Below are 16,803 nucleotides of genomic sequence, written 5' to 3'. Positions count from 1 at the left end.
TGGTTCTACAAAGCATTGACTCAGGGGGGCTGAATACTTTTGCAGGCCACACTTTTCAGTTTTTTATTTATAAAAAAAATTTAAAACCATGTTTAATTTTCATTCCACTTCACAATAATGCGCCACTGTGTGTTGGTCTATCACATAAAATCCCAATAAAATAAATGTACGTGTGTGGTTCTTATAATGTGATTAAATGTGGAAAATTTCAAGGGATATGAATACTTTTGCAAGGCACTGAATGGGTGAATCTCAATACAGGGGTTGCGGTCTACGAAGGCTGCATTTGAAGACCGATTGCGTCATAGCGGCGCACAAAGGTTGTTCCATTTGCAAGGCTCCTTGCAAGGCTCCTCATATGCGGCCGAGAAATGCAGCCTTCGTTTCACGGTTTTGAAGGCTGCATGAGATGTATCCTTCGCGGCCCAACATATCCCAAGATTCATTGCGTTTTTTTCAGAGATGGCATAAAATAAAATTTAAAATAACAAAAAAGCAACGTGTTGCTCCATCTTCTTAACTTTTATCTTCCTTTCTTTTTTTCTTGTACTTTTTTTTCTTTTCGTCTGGTAGGCAACTTCTTTTTCTTTTTTCCTCCGTTGACAAGGCTGTCTCCGTTGGCAGCAATCAAGGTTGCTAGGCAGCACAGGAGCGGCGAGTCGTCACGCAAGGTAACGGCTTGTTACGCAAATCGGAAATGCTCGTAAACAGAGCGAAACGGAGACCTGCGGAGACCGTCTCGTTTAACAACGCTCGTTGGCCTTGGAATCGGCCTTGGAATCGGCCTTCACAGGCTATGGCCTTCGATGGCTGTGTCTTGATTCAGGGGTTGCACCCTACGTAGGCTGCATTTGAAGAGCGATTGCGTCATAGCGGCGCGCAAAGGCTGTCCCGTTTGCAAGGCTCCTTGCAAGGCTCCTCATATGCGGCCGAGAAATGCAGCCTTCGTTTCACGGTTTTGAAGGCTGCATCAGATGTATCCTTCGTGGCCCAACATATCCCAAGATTCATTGCGTTTTTTTCAGAGATGACATAAAATAAAATAAAAAATAACAAAACAGCAACGTGTTGCTCCATCTTCTTAAAGGTCACATATTATGCTAAATGCACTTTTTAAATGTGTTCCAACATATCCATGGGTCCACGGTGTGCCTAGAGACTGCCAAAATATAAAAAAAAATAACAATCTCTCCTTTTCTCACTCTCCCTGTTTCTGAAACCCCCACCCCTTCCCCCCAATATACTCCAGTCAGAATTCTGGCCGTCTATTACGTAATAGACGGCACAGCCACCTCCCCATATTTTCTTTATATGTCCATGCTTCCCCGCCACATTAGTAAAGTCCACCGTGCAGTTGTCTAAAAAAAAAAAAAAAAAAAAAAAAATGTCTGATAACCCCACCCCCCCATTTCTTATTGGTCCACGGCTCCGAGATCCGATGGATGGCTGCCATGTTGTTTTCCCCGCTAAGCGACAAGATCCCCATAGTGCAGCAAACCATGCAGAGTGTTGCATAAACCAACACAGAAGCATTCTGCTCATAATCCACTCATTTATCTTAATCACAGCAGTCTTAATAATGCTGCGTTTATAACGAGACAAAGCTTAGGGAACTACTTGTGTAGTAATTCCATCGGTGAAACTAAAAGGAATCTCCTCAATGGTTGTTTGCCTGTTATTTACCTAGTGTAGCATGTAGCTTCGGGAGTAGCATCCAACGTTTGCGCCTATTACACTAACTTAGGTTTCACATTGCAGTTTAATAATGCCTCGTTTTTAACACCACAAAGGGTGGGAAGTTATTCCTGTATAAATCAAACTGTGAGCCTACTGTTTTCACTGATTTTGAGGGGTATTTTTAGCCGTTAGCGCGCATGTAGCTTCGGATTTAGCATCCAACGTTTGCGCCTATTGCACTAACTTAGCTTTCCCATTGGAGTTTAATAATGACTCGTTTTTAACACCACAAAGGATGGGAAGTTATTCCTGTATAAATCAAACTGTGAGGCTACTGCTTTCATTGGTTTTAATCATGTCAAACTGTTATGTCAAAGTATGGCTTCGCTTCGGCCGGGTAGTCACGCAGTGTCTCTCTAGTATCGCAAGAGCACGGCAGAGACGGTGGGAGAGCCCATATAAAGAAAGCCCGGCAGAGACGGTGGGAGGGGCCAGCGAGATCGCACAAATATAGGTCATCCGGAGACCAGAGGAACATCAGGGTATAGAGCAGGGGTGTCCAAACTTTTTTCACTGAGGGCCACATACAGAAAAATCTACGAAGGGCCGGGCCACTTTGCAAAAATAACACATTTATCAGGACATGTAGCTGCTCTGATGTTTCATAGTGTTTTCATAAATTGTAATCCTTCTTCACGGCAACACTTTACTTGCACATTAAACAGATACATTTCCCCTGTTGTTAAATGCCATTGATACACCCAGTGTTTTCTGCTTTTACGTCCAATGTCCAGCTGGGTGAAAATAGTAGCCAGCTGAGATCCCGACCCTCCTAGGGGGGTCTGGGGGTATGCCCCCCCGGGAGAATTTTTTTAAGTTTTTAAAGTGAAATGCATGAATCTGGTGCACTTTGAGAGGGAAATTAAGAGGCTAAAGCTGAAGAATTTTGTATGAAAAAAATGGAGACACTGTGTCAGATGAATTAGAAGCTATTGGAGAAGGACACATGGATTTTCCATAATAATATTAATTTAAAATAAAATGTTATGCAGGGTCCTCTGGGATGGGCTTGGAGCTATTTTTCTTTTTTGGGACATATTTCTCTGTAATATAATGAGTGCATTTAAATTATTTAAAAATTAAAAGGGCCATATTACATTATATTTTTAAAATGTGCCACGGGCCAATCAATCAGTTTTGACAACCCTGCACTAGTGGGTTAACAAAGAAATGCAAAAAAAAAAAAAAAATTTTTTTTTTTCAAAGGGCCATATTACATTATATCTTTAAAATCGGCCGCGGGCCAATAAAAAGCGGGCCGCGGGCCGCAGTTGGCCCGCGGGCCGTAGTTTGGACACCCCTGGTATAGAGGCTTGCTACAATAAATGATCTGAATGGGTTTTTCAGCAAACATTAAAAAAAATAAGTATTAGGGACTACTTAGACCATATAAAATTGACAGCAAAGTGCATAATATGTGAGCTTTAACTTTTATCTTCCTTTTTTTTTTCTTGTACTTTTTTTTCTTTTCGTCTGGTAGGCAACTTCTTTTTCTTTTTTCCTCCATTGACAGGGCTGTCTCCGTTGGCAGCAATCAGGGTTGCTAGGCAGCACAGGAGCGGCGAGTCGTCACGCAAGGTAACGGCTTGTTACGTAAACCGGAAATGCTCGTAAACGGAGACCTGCGGAGACTGTCTCGTTTAACGAGGCTCGTTGGCCTTGTAATCGGCCTTAAAATCGGCCTTCATAGGCTATAGCCTTCATAGACCGCGAGACCGCGTCCTACCAAGTGCGTGGTCTCTGTAATGGGATACAGCTATAGACCGGGAGACCGCGTCCTTCCAAGGATGTGGTCTCTGTAATGGGATACAGCTTATATCTATGGTTGGACCCTTTAGATCCATGAAATGAAGGCTGCATTTCTCGGCCGCATATGAAGGAGCTGTCACTACACGATCTGAGGAGCCTGCACGATATGAGGTGCGCGTGCGCAAAATGGCCGCCATCGTTGACAGCCCGCTTAGCTCAAAGTGTTTTGGAGAGCCACAGACTGCACTAAAAACAGACTGTAACTCGCTCAATTCTGAACCGATTTTCATGAAATTTAGTTTGTTATGAAGATAGAACAATTAATCATGCTACTGATTACGTGTTGGAATTAAACTCAGTTAAGGGGCCGCTGACCCATGGACTTTGTGTGTGTGTGTTTGTGCTCACGGGGAACTTTAGGAGGGGGGGGGGGTGAGGACGCTGACGTGCGTTGCCTAGGCGACTGCGGGCTTTCCAAGATGGCGGCCACTGACACCCCAGAGAAGGAAAGAATAGAGCAGGAAAAGGCAGCTAGCAAGCAAAAGAAAAAAGGGCAACAAAATCAAAACAACCCAGTGCATCCCAAACTAGGCCAGCTGCCAAGGCTACAGAACGTTATGTAGGCCTATTTGTCAACTTGACAATGCAATTAAACATTCAAATTTGGTTCTGCCTCCTTGCCTTCTTTTTAAGATTTTTCCCATTAAGATAACATTGTGACAAACAACCCCATAGTGTGTGACAACCGACCCCTTGATGGGGTTGGTTGTCACAATGTGTCAGAGTGTCTTTGATGGTAAATTACTTCTTCATTACAATAAGTTGGAAAAAAAGAGACACATTTCTAGCCAACACCTTAAGCTTCAATTTAATGTAGGAATGGCTATTGACAGATGTTTTGGTGATGAGCAATTCTCACTAGAGTAAAAAGTGTGCCTACTTACCCCGTTCTCCCCTACTGTGTGGACAGGGACATCTGCCTACAGGCGCATGAAAATAAGCTCCACCCCTTACCATGCAATACCAATGGGTTGGCCACATGTCCATGCTGGCTGCTCGGAGAAGGCAGCATCCTGGGGGCCTGAGTGACAGGAGCCTTCGAAATGGGACAAGCCTTGACGCCCCGCTATGACGCAATCGGTCTTCAAATGCAGCCTGAAGGCTGCGACCTTTTATTATAGCCTACTATCTAGGCCTATGGCTGTGATCCCTGAATTGAGACACAGCAACAGACAGACAGACAGACAGACGTTTCTTGCTTTATAGATAGATAGATAGATCTAGCAGTCGGGTTTATTTTGTAAGTTGCAACCGGAAGTTGTTTTCCCATGCGCGTGCCTCGTTGACGTAGGTGGTTGTGATGTAGTTGGAATTGTAAAGCATCATTGCTGCTATCGACTAACGATTGCATTTCTTGATATGGTGTTAAACAGATTATTTTACCTATAAAACGTGTCGTCGAAATATATGGACGAGGTCCCAAACGAACCTTTCAACATTGAGTCAAGCTTTATATTATTGGTCACCAGGTAACGCTACCATAGCAAGTGACTTGATATTAGGCTAACGTGCTAGTGGTACGAGTGCCCCGTGCCTACGTTATTTAAATTTTCGTCAAGAGGCTGAAGTCATGTCGCTAGCAGCCAGGGATTCACACCAGGCCGGCGTGGTTGTTGACATGTGAAAGGGGCATTAGTGGAGTAACTGACGTTGTTGACGCTAGTTCTAGGCGACGTGCGGAAAATGAACACGCCACTCGGGAGGAACGGGTTGATCGGGCTGGCTGTCGGAGCCACTACTGGTTTGGGCTTAATCGCCTTCATCATTTACAGAGAGATCAGTCGGAGGAGAGAGCAAACACTGTTGCTTGAGACCCGACCAGCTCCCCTACTGCTGCTCGATGGGGCCGATGGAGCAGCGCCACTGCTGGGGGAGACGCTCCTGGATGCACACGGTGAGTTAGCGCTGCTCTGCCTGGCACTGACAGCAGCCTGTCTGAACCATGTACAGTCAAAACCGAAATTATTCATACCCCTGGCAAATTTTGACTTAAAGTAACTTTTATGAAACCAGCAAGCTTTTTCTTGATTGGAAATGACACAGGCTTCTCCCAAAAGATAATAAGACGATGTACAAGAGGCATCAATGTGGGAAAAACATATTTATCAGCTTTTATTAACATTTGAACAAAAATTGGCATGTCCAACATTATTCATACCCTTCTCAATAGTCAATAGAAAAGCCTTTATTGGCTATTACAGCAATCAAACGCTTCCTAGAATTGCTGGACCGCTTTTTGCATCTCTCCACTGGTATTTTTGTCCATTCATCTTTGGCAATGAGCTCCAACTCTTTCAGTTTGGAGGGTCTTCTTGCCATCACCCTGATCTTTAGCTCCCTCCACAGATTCTCAATTGGATTCATGTCAGGACTCAGGCTGGGCCACTGTAAAACGTTAATGTGTTTGTCCGCTAACCATTTCTTCACCATTTTTGCTGTGTGTTTTGGGTCGTTGTCCTGCTGAAATGTCCAATGGTGCCCAAGGCCAAGTTTCTCTAAAGACTTCCTGATGTTGTTGTTGAGAATCTTGATATTGCTCTTTTTTTCCATGATACCGTTTACTGTGATTAGGTTCCCTGGGGCCTATTGCATAAAAGTGGAATAAAGACATCCAGGATGATTGATAAAGCCAGCCTTGACAAAGTCTAGCCTGGGCACTTTGGATTAGTCAGTTGCATAAACGCCAATTTCTTTAATGTGTTGCTGTAAGTTGTTCCAGGAGTCAGGGGCACTGAAGCTAAAAGCTGACTTTCCAAGCTCAGACCGGGCTTGTGGAACATAAAGCATAAGCATGTCAGTGGAGCGGGCCTGATAAAGCCCGTCTCAAATTTGCAGCATTGCAGTTAAATAATGTGGTAGCTTCCCGGTCAGGGCTTTAAACAGTATATGAAAATCTACCAATGTGAGTCACGTCTTTCTTTAACCACCCAGCCTTTCCATATAAAACACAATGGTGTGTGTCATAAGCATCTCCTGTGATGAACCTTAAAGCAGAGTGAAAAACAGAGTCCAGGAGTTTAAGACATGAATGTGATGCGTGCCGGTAAACCACATCACCGTAATCAAGGACAGACATGAAAACTGCCTCAATAATCCTTTTCCTACTAATAAAAATATCTAATTTTTTTGTCGCAGACGACATACAGGATTTTTTATATGAAAATTAAAAGTGAGTTTATCATCTATTCAGATGCCGAGATATTTATATTCAGTGACTCTTTCAATTAAAAATAAATTTTTTGTAAAAATATTGAAATCATTAAAATGTGTAGATCTTGCTCTGGAGAAACACATATATTTTGTTTTGTCTGTATTAAGAACAAGCCTGAGGTCCACTAGACAGTCCTGCAGGGTGTTAAAAGAGCTTTGTAGGTTCTTTATAGATTGGTGCACCGAATCAGAAGTGCAATACAGTACTGTGTCGTCAGCGTACAAATGGGCGTGACACAGTTTTGTAGCGATGAAACAATGTTATTGATATAAATTGTGAATAGAACTGGACCCATGATTGAGAATTATAGAGAGAATGGAGCCTTGGGTCAGCCTGCCAGTGCCCATGTCTAGGGCCCTATGATTTCCGCGATAACGAAAACGCGGACGGAATCACGGAATCGGGCAATAAAAACGGAATCTGCTTGTTAACACGGAATGTCACGGAATTCGCCATTATTTTGGTGAAATTCAATTTCCAAGGCAAAGGGAAACAACACGGTTGAAATTAAAGCAGAACTAGGGAGGAATTATGGTTTGGCGACATCTAAAGACCAAACTACTGCCGTGAAAAGTAGAGCCTGGCTGCAGTAACGGTAATGTAACACACGGCGCCAAACCCCTTTCACAAATATGTCTATTCAATGTTTACTTATTAATTTATCCATATACGTAACTCTGGCATGTACATAACTTAACCTATTGTTAATAATATGGTCTGTTTATACATTCGGCATATGATTTAAAGCATCTAAAAGGCACGTAATCATGTTAAACGTTTACTTTTATAAGTTATTAATACCACTGGCTCCCGCAGATACACAGCACAGGGAGGTCTTATATTCAGCCATTGCTAAAGGGAGTGTTGTATTATGGAACGGCCGCTTCGGTACGAAATTCCAGTCTCAACAATGTTTCCTACACGCAATTATAACTAGCGTCTACAGCCCGTTGTTTTCATGTAGTGTAACATACCTGTAGTGTTACATTATTCAGCTGTTGCCGTGATGTCGGCTAACGCTGATGCAAATGATAACTAGCTCTCTGTCGCACAATAGACTGTAGGTTGGTGTTGCAGCCCGCTGTTGGGTGAAGGGCTGTCCCACAGGTAAAAGCCATGGACTTATAAAGCCTGTCCAATATTCACTCTAGTCCAGCTTCTTGAAAAGTTTATAAGGACTTTATTATTTATGTAAAAAAAAATATTTAATGCTTCACTTGAAGCACACAATTAATGGCTTTATTTTCTTATATAGCCTAGCTACCCAACAAATCTGTTTTTTAGTTTTTTTTTAAGCACTAAAAACAGTGCAATGTTGTGATGTATTTTAAATTTAGCCTTATATCTGATTAAATTGTTAGAATATTATTTGTTCGCAATAATTAGACACTCGTTCTGATGACGAAATGAGTGTTAATTGTAAAAAAACGGAAATCATGAGATTAAAACGGAAAAAACGGAATTTGTGAAAAAATAAAACGGAATTTGGAAAAAAATAAAACGGATTTCATAGGGCCCTACATGTCTTTTCCTGGATAAACAGTGAGAAATAAATGGATGGATGTACATGAAATGTGAGTGACTTTAAAAACTATTGACCTTGTTTGAGGCAAGTAGTGTAAGTCAAAGTAGTGTAAGTCAAAGTAGTGTAAGTCAAAGTAGTTCATTCATTTATTTGAAAAGGTTACGCACTATGGCTTTAAGATTTTCACTTGCCAGTTTGTCATATAGGAACAATGTGAAGAACAAAGGGTTGGAGAAGAGTTAGTTACAACACTAACAAATGCCAAAGCCAAATATGTCCCACGTTGTGTGTCCCTGTCCAGAGGAGGAGATCCAGCAGCAGGCTGTAGCTGCAGTAGAGGCTGTGGTGCAGGGCCTGTCTCCATCACAGCAGCTGGAGCTCAGGAAGCAGCTGGACCAGGTGCTGAACTGTGTGTCCTGTCTGCGCTGTGAGATGGCTGAGCTGAGGGGAGGTCTGCAGGACATCGCCTCTCAGATCATCCAGGATGTCAAGTGAGTGAGACTGGAGTCATCCCTAAACAACAGCTTAGATATCAGACTGACAACTCCCATCTACTACTACCCATCCAAATTCCATGTTCATTATTTTTTTAATTATTCAAATAATTTGAACCGTATAGCACATATTAAATGTACAATATGTAAAGATTTAGCATTAAAACTTCACACAATGACATGACAACATAACAGGCTTTCACATAGCCCGTTAGCATTCATAGCTTAGTGCTGCACTTGTATTGTTGTTTTCTTCATTGCATTGTTTTGTTTGGTGATGGACTATGATTATGCCTTGCCCTCCACTGCTGTACCCGTGACAAAGTGATTACCTTCAGTTATATGTGAGTGCAAGGGTGAGCTGTCTGCTGTCAAATTCGGGCTGAACTAAACGTGGTCGCTGATGAATGTTCATATCCATATTCTATTCACACATGTCAACATAAGCAAAGATAATCCTAAATTGTTTACAGTGTTTCCCCCAGGAAATGTCTTAGTCAAGGTGGTCTTTTCCCAGTGGTACAGGAGGCGCGGCGCAACACGCCTCGGCGAAAGTTTTGTCGGTATTTTGCTCAAAGACGCCAATGCGCAGTAAAGAAATAGACAACTGTTTATTTGAATACAAAAATACAACAGACACTGACCTTACAGTTGTGCAATTTTGTTTGCTATGTGCAGGTACACATTTTGTGCAAACAAGCAGACAGTACAAAGCACAATTAAAGAAAACTTCTACTATTTTGGTGCAATACTATGCAGACACACTAAATACAAATAATGGACCATACACTTAACATGTGTATGCACATCAAAGTGCAAATTCAACTTTTTAAAGTTCCTTTTTAAATGGGGGGCTGTTGTGCGATTATTGTGGACAATAGGCCTACTGTGATGCGATAGCCTATAATTCATTAATGGTTATTTTGAGTCTACTCAAAATTTACAAATAAAAATTTCCGACATGTAAAAAAAAAATCAGTGACCAATATAGCCACCCTTCTTTTCAATAACTGTCACAAGCCTTCCATTCATGGAGTCTGTCAGTTTCTTGATCTGTTGACGATCAACTTTTTGTGCAGCAGCAACCACAGCCCCCCAGACACTGTTCCGAGAGGTGTACTGATTTCCTTCACTGTAAATATCCTGTTTAAGCAGGGCCCACAGGTTCTCAATAGGGTTTAGGTCAGGTGAGGAAGGGGGTCATGTCATTATTTTTTCATCCTTAAGGCCTTTACTGGCTAGCCATGCAGTTGAGTACTTCGATGCATGTGATGGAGCATTGTCCTGCATAAAAATCATGGTCTTCTTGAAAGATGCAGACTTTTTCCTGTACCACTGCTTGAAGAAAGTATCTTCTAGAAACTGGCAGTAGGTTTGGGAGTTGATTTTGAGGCCATCTTCAACCCGAAAAGGTCCAACCAGCTCATCTTTGAAGGCAACTATTAGTATCTTTAAAGATGAGCTAGTTGGACCTTTTCGGGTCCAACTTTTCGACCTCAAAATCAACTCCCAAACCTACTGCCAGTTTCTAGAAGTGTTCAATAATAAAATGAATCCTCAAAAATACAACTTGCCTAAAAATTTTGCACACAGTGTACTTTTACTTGAGTATATTTTTAGACTAGTATTTTACTTTGACTTCAGTAAAATGTCGTCAAAGTAACTGTACTTTTACTTGAGTAGAATCATTTAGTACTCTTTCCACCTCTGGGTGAAATGAAGTTTGACTGTTGTGTATGTGTGTTCTCTTTCAGGAAGGGAGTGGAGGACAGTCAGCGTGTGCGTCGGCGGCGCCATGTTGTCCACAGAGATCGCCCTGAGTCCACCAGCTCCAGCTCTGTCTACTTCACTGCCAGCCAGGGACTCACCAGTAACAATGAAGAGACCAGCGAGGGAGGGTAGGGCCAAGCTTGGTGTTGTTCCCCAGGAACTTAGACCAACCGATACACGGCATTGGGACGGGAAAAGCCAATGTTTATTACAATACTAATCAACGTTGTCTTTGCTTCGCCATCATCGTATAACCATTCTTAATTTTACAAGGTCACATAAATAAAATAAATGAATGTGCCGCCGTCTTTAAAACACTACCACTTTTGTCCAAAGGGGGCACTATATTCAACTAAAACGGAAGCTACTTTAACACATCTCTAATCATTTGAATGTGTGTTCCAGGTACTCGACGGCCTACGCTGAGTCGGACTACACAGACAGAGAGGAGGGGGACAAGGAGCCTGAGGGGGAGTCTTCAGAGGAGGACAGGAGCTGTGCTACGGTCCTCACCCTCAGACAGGAAGAGGAGGAAGTCCTGGAGGAGGAGGAGGAGCACCAGGACGGAGGCCTGCAGCTGCTCACGTCTCCTTCCAGTGGAGAGCTGGCTCTGCTGCTGGCTCAGACTGACATCCTCCACACAGGAGACGCCAGCCTCAAGACTGAGGGCTTCACACTGCTGCTGGACAACAGAGCACAGGTCAGGGACTTTAGAACAACACTAATACATTTATTTGATGTATAGGTAGTTACTCAAAGACACTTACAATACAATAAGAACAGGTGTAGCAATAAAAACACAAAAGCAAAGACAAGCATATTCAAACTGAGAGAAACATTCAAATCAGCATTTAAAAGCAGGTGTTCAGTAAATATGGAATGTGAACATGGAAAAATGTAATATGTCAAATTGGCTGAAGGCTTTTCTGAAGAGGTGAGTTTTGATGAGTGATTTTCAATCATCAAAATGATTCTCAATCACTGCTCACATAATGCTCAACTACTTGATAATAACAATAAGAATCATAGAAGAAAGTTTATTTATACAGCACTTTTAATCCAATTGTAGTTATTGATTTCCTCAAAACCCAAGCTGTCAAATTGGAAACGTCCACACAAATATACTACATCATTGTCAGCAGTAGATAAGTCAATAACAGGCTCATCTAGTGAGTTTCATGACTTATGTGCTGTGATCACCTAATATGGGCGGGGAAAGTAACCTGCTCTTCTCCTGATGCTATGCCTGCAGTATGGAGACAGCAAGGAGTTTCTATGGCGACTGGCTCGGGCTTATAGAGATATGTACGAGTCCACTGAGGACAAACAAGAGAAGAAGACCTACGCCCAGCAAGGTAATAGACAACACTTTGAAAAGAATTGCTTCACATTTAGATGGAAACCTACTGCCTCAGTCATGAGCACCACAAGATATTCTGGTTCATGTGTGAAAAACAAACAGTGAAATATGACTGGTTCCACCTTCCACAATGCTTGTTTGGTCTTCTAGTGTATTCTACATGGTAGCTTTGGTCATTAAACTGTGGGCTGGCTTTGCAGGCCGAGAGGAGGCGGAGTTGGCCCTGAAGAAGAACGGCCTGAATGCCGATTGTCACAAATGGTAAGCTGGTGAGCAGGACACACACTGTGTCATTGTTGATATTGTGTCTGATGTTGCTCCCACCAGTGAGCTTTTGGTTGTATTGTGATTTCACCGTTAAGCATTGTCTTTGGCTGCAGGTTTGCTGTGCTGACAGGACTGATCTCCCATCATGAGAGCATGCATAGCAAACTGAAGAGCAGCCACATATTAAAGGTAAAAGAGTCAGGCTCACTTACTGTATGTTAAGCTTTTGGGTTTATAGCTAATGTTGTGTTCCCAGATCAGTTTGGGTGTATTTTAATCTGTAGAGTTGTGTACAGTTTATGACTTATTCTATATGGCATATATTCTTCTCATTATTTTCTTCTCGTGCTGGTCTCAGGAGCATCTGGACCGTGCGCTGGCCCTTAGAGACGATGACCCTATGTGTTTCTACCTGCTGGGCAGATGGTGCTACCAGGTCAGACAGGACCGGCTGGGTGAAAGCTGGACAATGTTTGTTGTCAAGATCAGTAAATACCTCCTCACGATCCGCTGAAAAAAACAAGTGTTAATACACAGCCTAGGCTCTGTAAACTGGTATGTAAACAAAGGGGCCCACCGTGGCAAGCAACATGCCCATTTACAGAGCTTAGACTGTGTATTTACACTGGATTTTTATTCAGCACACACACACACACACACACACAGTATGGACAGGTAGCGGATCGTGGGGAAACATCACTGGTTCTGACAACAAGACTTTCTCCAGAATCTCTGACTCCACCTTATGCTGTTATCTTATTGATTCTGCTCTGGTCACATGCAGACTCTCATCCAAACAGTTGGATTTCTTCATTCAAGACACAACTTGGGGAAGCTTCTGTGCTGATTGTGTGTGTGTGTGTGTGTACGTGTGCGCAGGTAGCCACTCTGGACTGGCTGGAGAAGAAGTCGGCTGCTGCCCTCTACCAGAGCCCCCCATCCTCCACACTGCATGAGGCTCTGGAGAACTTCCTCAAGGTAGCAGTCTGCTGGAGATCTGCTCCATATACAAAGAGTTTCCACCACTGATGTACAGTATCTCACTAAAGTGAGTACACCCCTCACATTTCTTCAAATATTTCATTATATCTTTTCATAAAGAAATGACACTTTGATACAATGTAAAGTAGTCAGTGTACAGCTTGTATAACAGTGTAAATGTACTGTTCCCTCAAAATAACTGAACACACAGCCATTAATGTCTACATTAATGGCTGTGTTCAGTTATTTTGAGGGAACAGTAAATTTACACTGTTATTCAAGCTGTACACTGACTACTTTACATTGTATCAAAGTGTCATTTCTTCAGTGTTATGGAAAGATATAATGAAATATTTGAAGAAATGTGAGGGGTGTACTCACTTTTGTGAGATACTTCATTGCTGTGGAAGTGTAAAGTCTTCTGGTTAGCAAACATTATGCTAAAAAAACTTTATTTTTTAAACTTTTAAATTTTTCCAACAATTTAAGTGACTTTTTGCCAAACAGCCTTTCATTATAAATAACGTTGTTACATAAGAGGAAGCAATGCAACCGATGTAATGTATCCATGTTGTCAAGCTAATACTCACTACTTGTCACTAGCTGTGCCACAATGGGGTTAAAAAAACCTCTAGTATTCCAATATGAAATGATAAGTATTGAAGTATTTCACCCATTAACCTGGGTGCCATTTTCCTATAATGCTTTGAGAAAAATGAATAGTTGGCAACTTGGTATTGCATTCTGTGGGCATTCACCTTAGCCTGGAAATCCAGACCCATATCTACAACGATAGAGGGTCTGGCCACGATCAATAGTAATTCCCAACTCTCGGGGCGGCTCCTACTTTTGCATTTCAAATGCCACTGCACGCAATTAGATAGCACTACAACCAATCAGAGCAATGAACAAGGTGACGTATTAAGCCCCATTCGTTTAGCGAACAGCGGGATTAACTGTTAACGCCTGAGCACCATACAAAGGGCTCTGGTCCGCCCGTATCAGATAGAACGATTTGATTGGTAGCTCAGGATTTCTTGACATATTTAAAGAGCTTCAATGGAGAGTGTCCAGACCAACAGGCGCAGCTAATTTAATTTGCCAGCGCCTAGTGGCAGGTCTGGATTTCCAGGCTACATTCAACTTTCATTTTCTATTCAATTTCCACATCAACTATTTTTGCTTTGTGTTTGTTTAAACCTCTAGGCAGAAGAACTCAGTCCAGGTTTCTCCAAGACCCTGAGGCTTTACATTGCAAAGGTAAACATTCACATCCACTCATTCCACAGTGTATATATCATCACATGCTCCCTCAATCACCAACATCAGAACATTCAATCTTACATAAAACATTATCTGCCATGCACAATAATATGTCATTCACACTATGATTACTGTTGTTTAACTTGTAGTGTCACAAGGAGCTGGGAAACATCTCCGAGGCCACAAACTGGACTGAGCTGGCTCTGAACATGCCCACAAACTCTAGTGATGTAAGAGCACACTTCCCTCTCCCCATTTTAACACTGCAGTAGCTGCATACAAACTGTATTTCATTTTGTACATTAAGAGCTCAATGTACAATGAAAAGTGAACTACTGGTGAATATTGTGTCTTGGAGCTGCGTGATCCTTTTGTCACCATGTACATACTTTAGACTGAATACATGTAACTCAAGTCTTTTTCACTTTTCCCAGAATGAAGAAAGTTCTAAACTTGAGGCTCAACTTATGGTGTTGAAGGACATAAACATCTGAAAAGAATATTTTCTTATTCATCCAATCAGATGGGGCTCTACAAACCATTTACTGGTGGATATCTTTGTCCAACTGTCACTGAATTGATATGGAGGTAATTGATGTATATTTATTTTTTTGATGACTTTAATAATGGCTTAATGAGTCAGTGTCACGGAGTAATATACACTCACCGGCCACTTTATTAGGTACACCTGTTCAATGGCTTATAAAAACAAAAAGCTTATCAGCCAATCACATGGCAGAATTGTAATGCATTTATGCATTTAGACGTGGTCAAGACAATGTACTGAAGTCAAACCGAGCATCAGAATGGGGAAGAAAGGGGGTTAAGGGGACTTTGAACATGGCATGGTTGATGGTCCACAGCAGGATGGATCCATACTTTCATGTTGTTTACACCAAATTCTGAACCTGCCATCTGAATGTCGCAACTGAAATCGAGACTCATCAGACCAGGCATGATTTTTCTATCTTCTATTGTCCAATATTGGTGATGCTGTCAGAATTGTAGCCTCATTTTCCTGTTTTTAGCTGACAGGAGTGGCACCCGGTGGGGTCTTCTGTTGCTGTAGCCCATCTGCTTCAAGGTTGGTCATGTTTTGCGTTCAGAGATGGTATTCTGCATACCCTGGTTGTAACGAGTGGCTATTTGAGTTACTTTTGCCTTTCTATCATCTCGAACCAGTATGCCCATCCTCCAATGACCTCTGACTTCAACAAGGCATTTTACGTCCACACAAATGCCGCTCACTGGATATTTTAAATTTTTCGGACCATTCTCTGTAAACCCTAGAGATGGTTTAGAGTGAAAATCCCAGTAGATCAGCAGTTTCTGAGATACTCTTACCAGCCCTCCTGGCACCCTCAACATTGCCATGTTCAAAGTCACTTAAAACCCCTTTCTTGCCCATTCTGTTTCAACCTCAATAAGTTGTCCCGTCCACGTCTTTATGCCTAAATGAATTGAGTTGCAGACATGTGATTGGCTGATTAGTTATGTGTTAACAAGAAAATGAACCAATGAACCGCTGTACCTAATAAAGTGGCCGGTGAGTGTATATTGTAATTCGTCTTTTTTTTTTTTTGCTTTCTTAAGTGATCAAACAGCCTTTTCTTATCTTTAACACCATACTCTTAATTCAACAGGCAGTTAAAGTATCAGTTCACCCACACGTGTGCTTATGATCAGCATAGCTAGATAGCTTTTTATTCTTAATAATTTGGGGTGTTAACATTGTTTAACTGAGGTGAGATAACAGAGCAGTGTGTACTAACAGGACCAAAGCGTGTTTACACAGGGTGCAGAGGGAAATGGAAAGTAAAACTGGTGTGGAAACAGCTGGGGATCCATTTCACACAGGGATGTTTGAAGAGCTTTAAGGGAAGGAGGGACTTTGGGAATCACTTCTATTCTTGTTTGTATTGTGCACCCATCTCAGTGGCACTTTGTTTTGTGAAGAAGAAAGACATTTCATTTATGTAGATGTAATACTACTGTAGTATTTGTTTAAGTTATACTCTGACTTTAACTATATTAACGCCCCTTAGTGCAATGACTAAATGCATGGAGCCTTTGTTTTGGTTGTCACTGTGAAAAAAGTATCCTAATATTTTTGTACCCGCCCCATTTTCCTTTGAAGGGGTTTGCTGCCTTTGACATGGTTTTCTGAAGTGAGTTTGTGATCTAAAATGAATGACTTGTTTTTTTAATTTATTCTTGTTGAGTTCATATTGCAGTCACTGCGTTGAGATCATGTTAAAACCAACAAGAAAGAGTTCTTGGCTAACGCTGAATAAAATTCTCTTTTCTATGTCTGACTTGTTCATTTGTAGTTAAATGTACGTAACCATCCATAAGACATACAAGATATGAATACACACAGTATGGT

At 41.8% G+C, this 16,803-nt stretch overlaps 1 protein-coding gene across 1 annotated transcript; it reads left to right on the top strand.

Annotated features, from left to right (window-relative positions):
- The first annotated feature begins 4,590 nt into the window (after nucleotides 1–4,590).
- On the top strand, nucleotides 4,591–16,710 carry rmdn3 (regulator of microtubule dynamics 3). Its single transcript, XM_080047749.1, has 12 exons — nucleotides 4,591–5,440; nucleotides 8,584–8,773; nucleotides 10,531–10,674; nucleotides 10,952–11,246; nucleotides 11,799–11,901; nucleotides 12,107–12,167; nucleotides 12,287–12,362; nucleotides 12,532–12,609; nucleotides 13,053–13,151; nucleotides 14,361–14,414; nucleotides 14,567–14,647; nucleotides 14,852–16,710. The coding sequence occupies exons 1-12, from the start codon at nucleotides 5,230–5,232 to the stop codon at nucleotides 14,909–14,911; spliced, it is 1,452 nt and encodes a 483-aa protein (XP_079903875.1). The 5' UTR covers nucleotides 4,591–5,229; the 3' UTR covers nucleotides 14,912–16,710.
- The last annotated feature ends 93 nt before the right edge of the window (nucleotides 16,711–16,803 follow it).

This window comes from Ammodytes marinus (genome assembly GCF_949987685.1).
Source record: "Ammodytes marinus genome assembly, chromosome: 19".
Taxonomy (NCBI): domain Eukaryota; kingdom Metazoa; phylum Chordata; class Actinopteri; order Uranoscopiformes; family Ammodytidae; genus Ammodytes; species Ammodytes marinus.
This window is presented reverse-complemented; position numbering and strand designations above follow the sequence as displayed.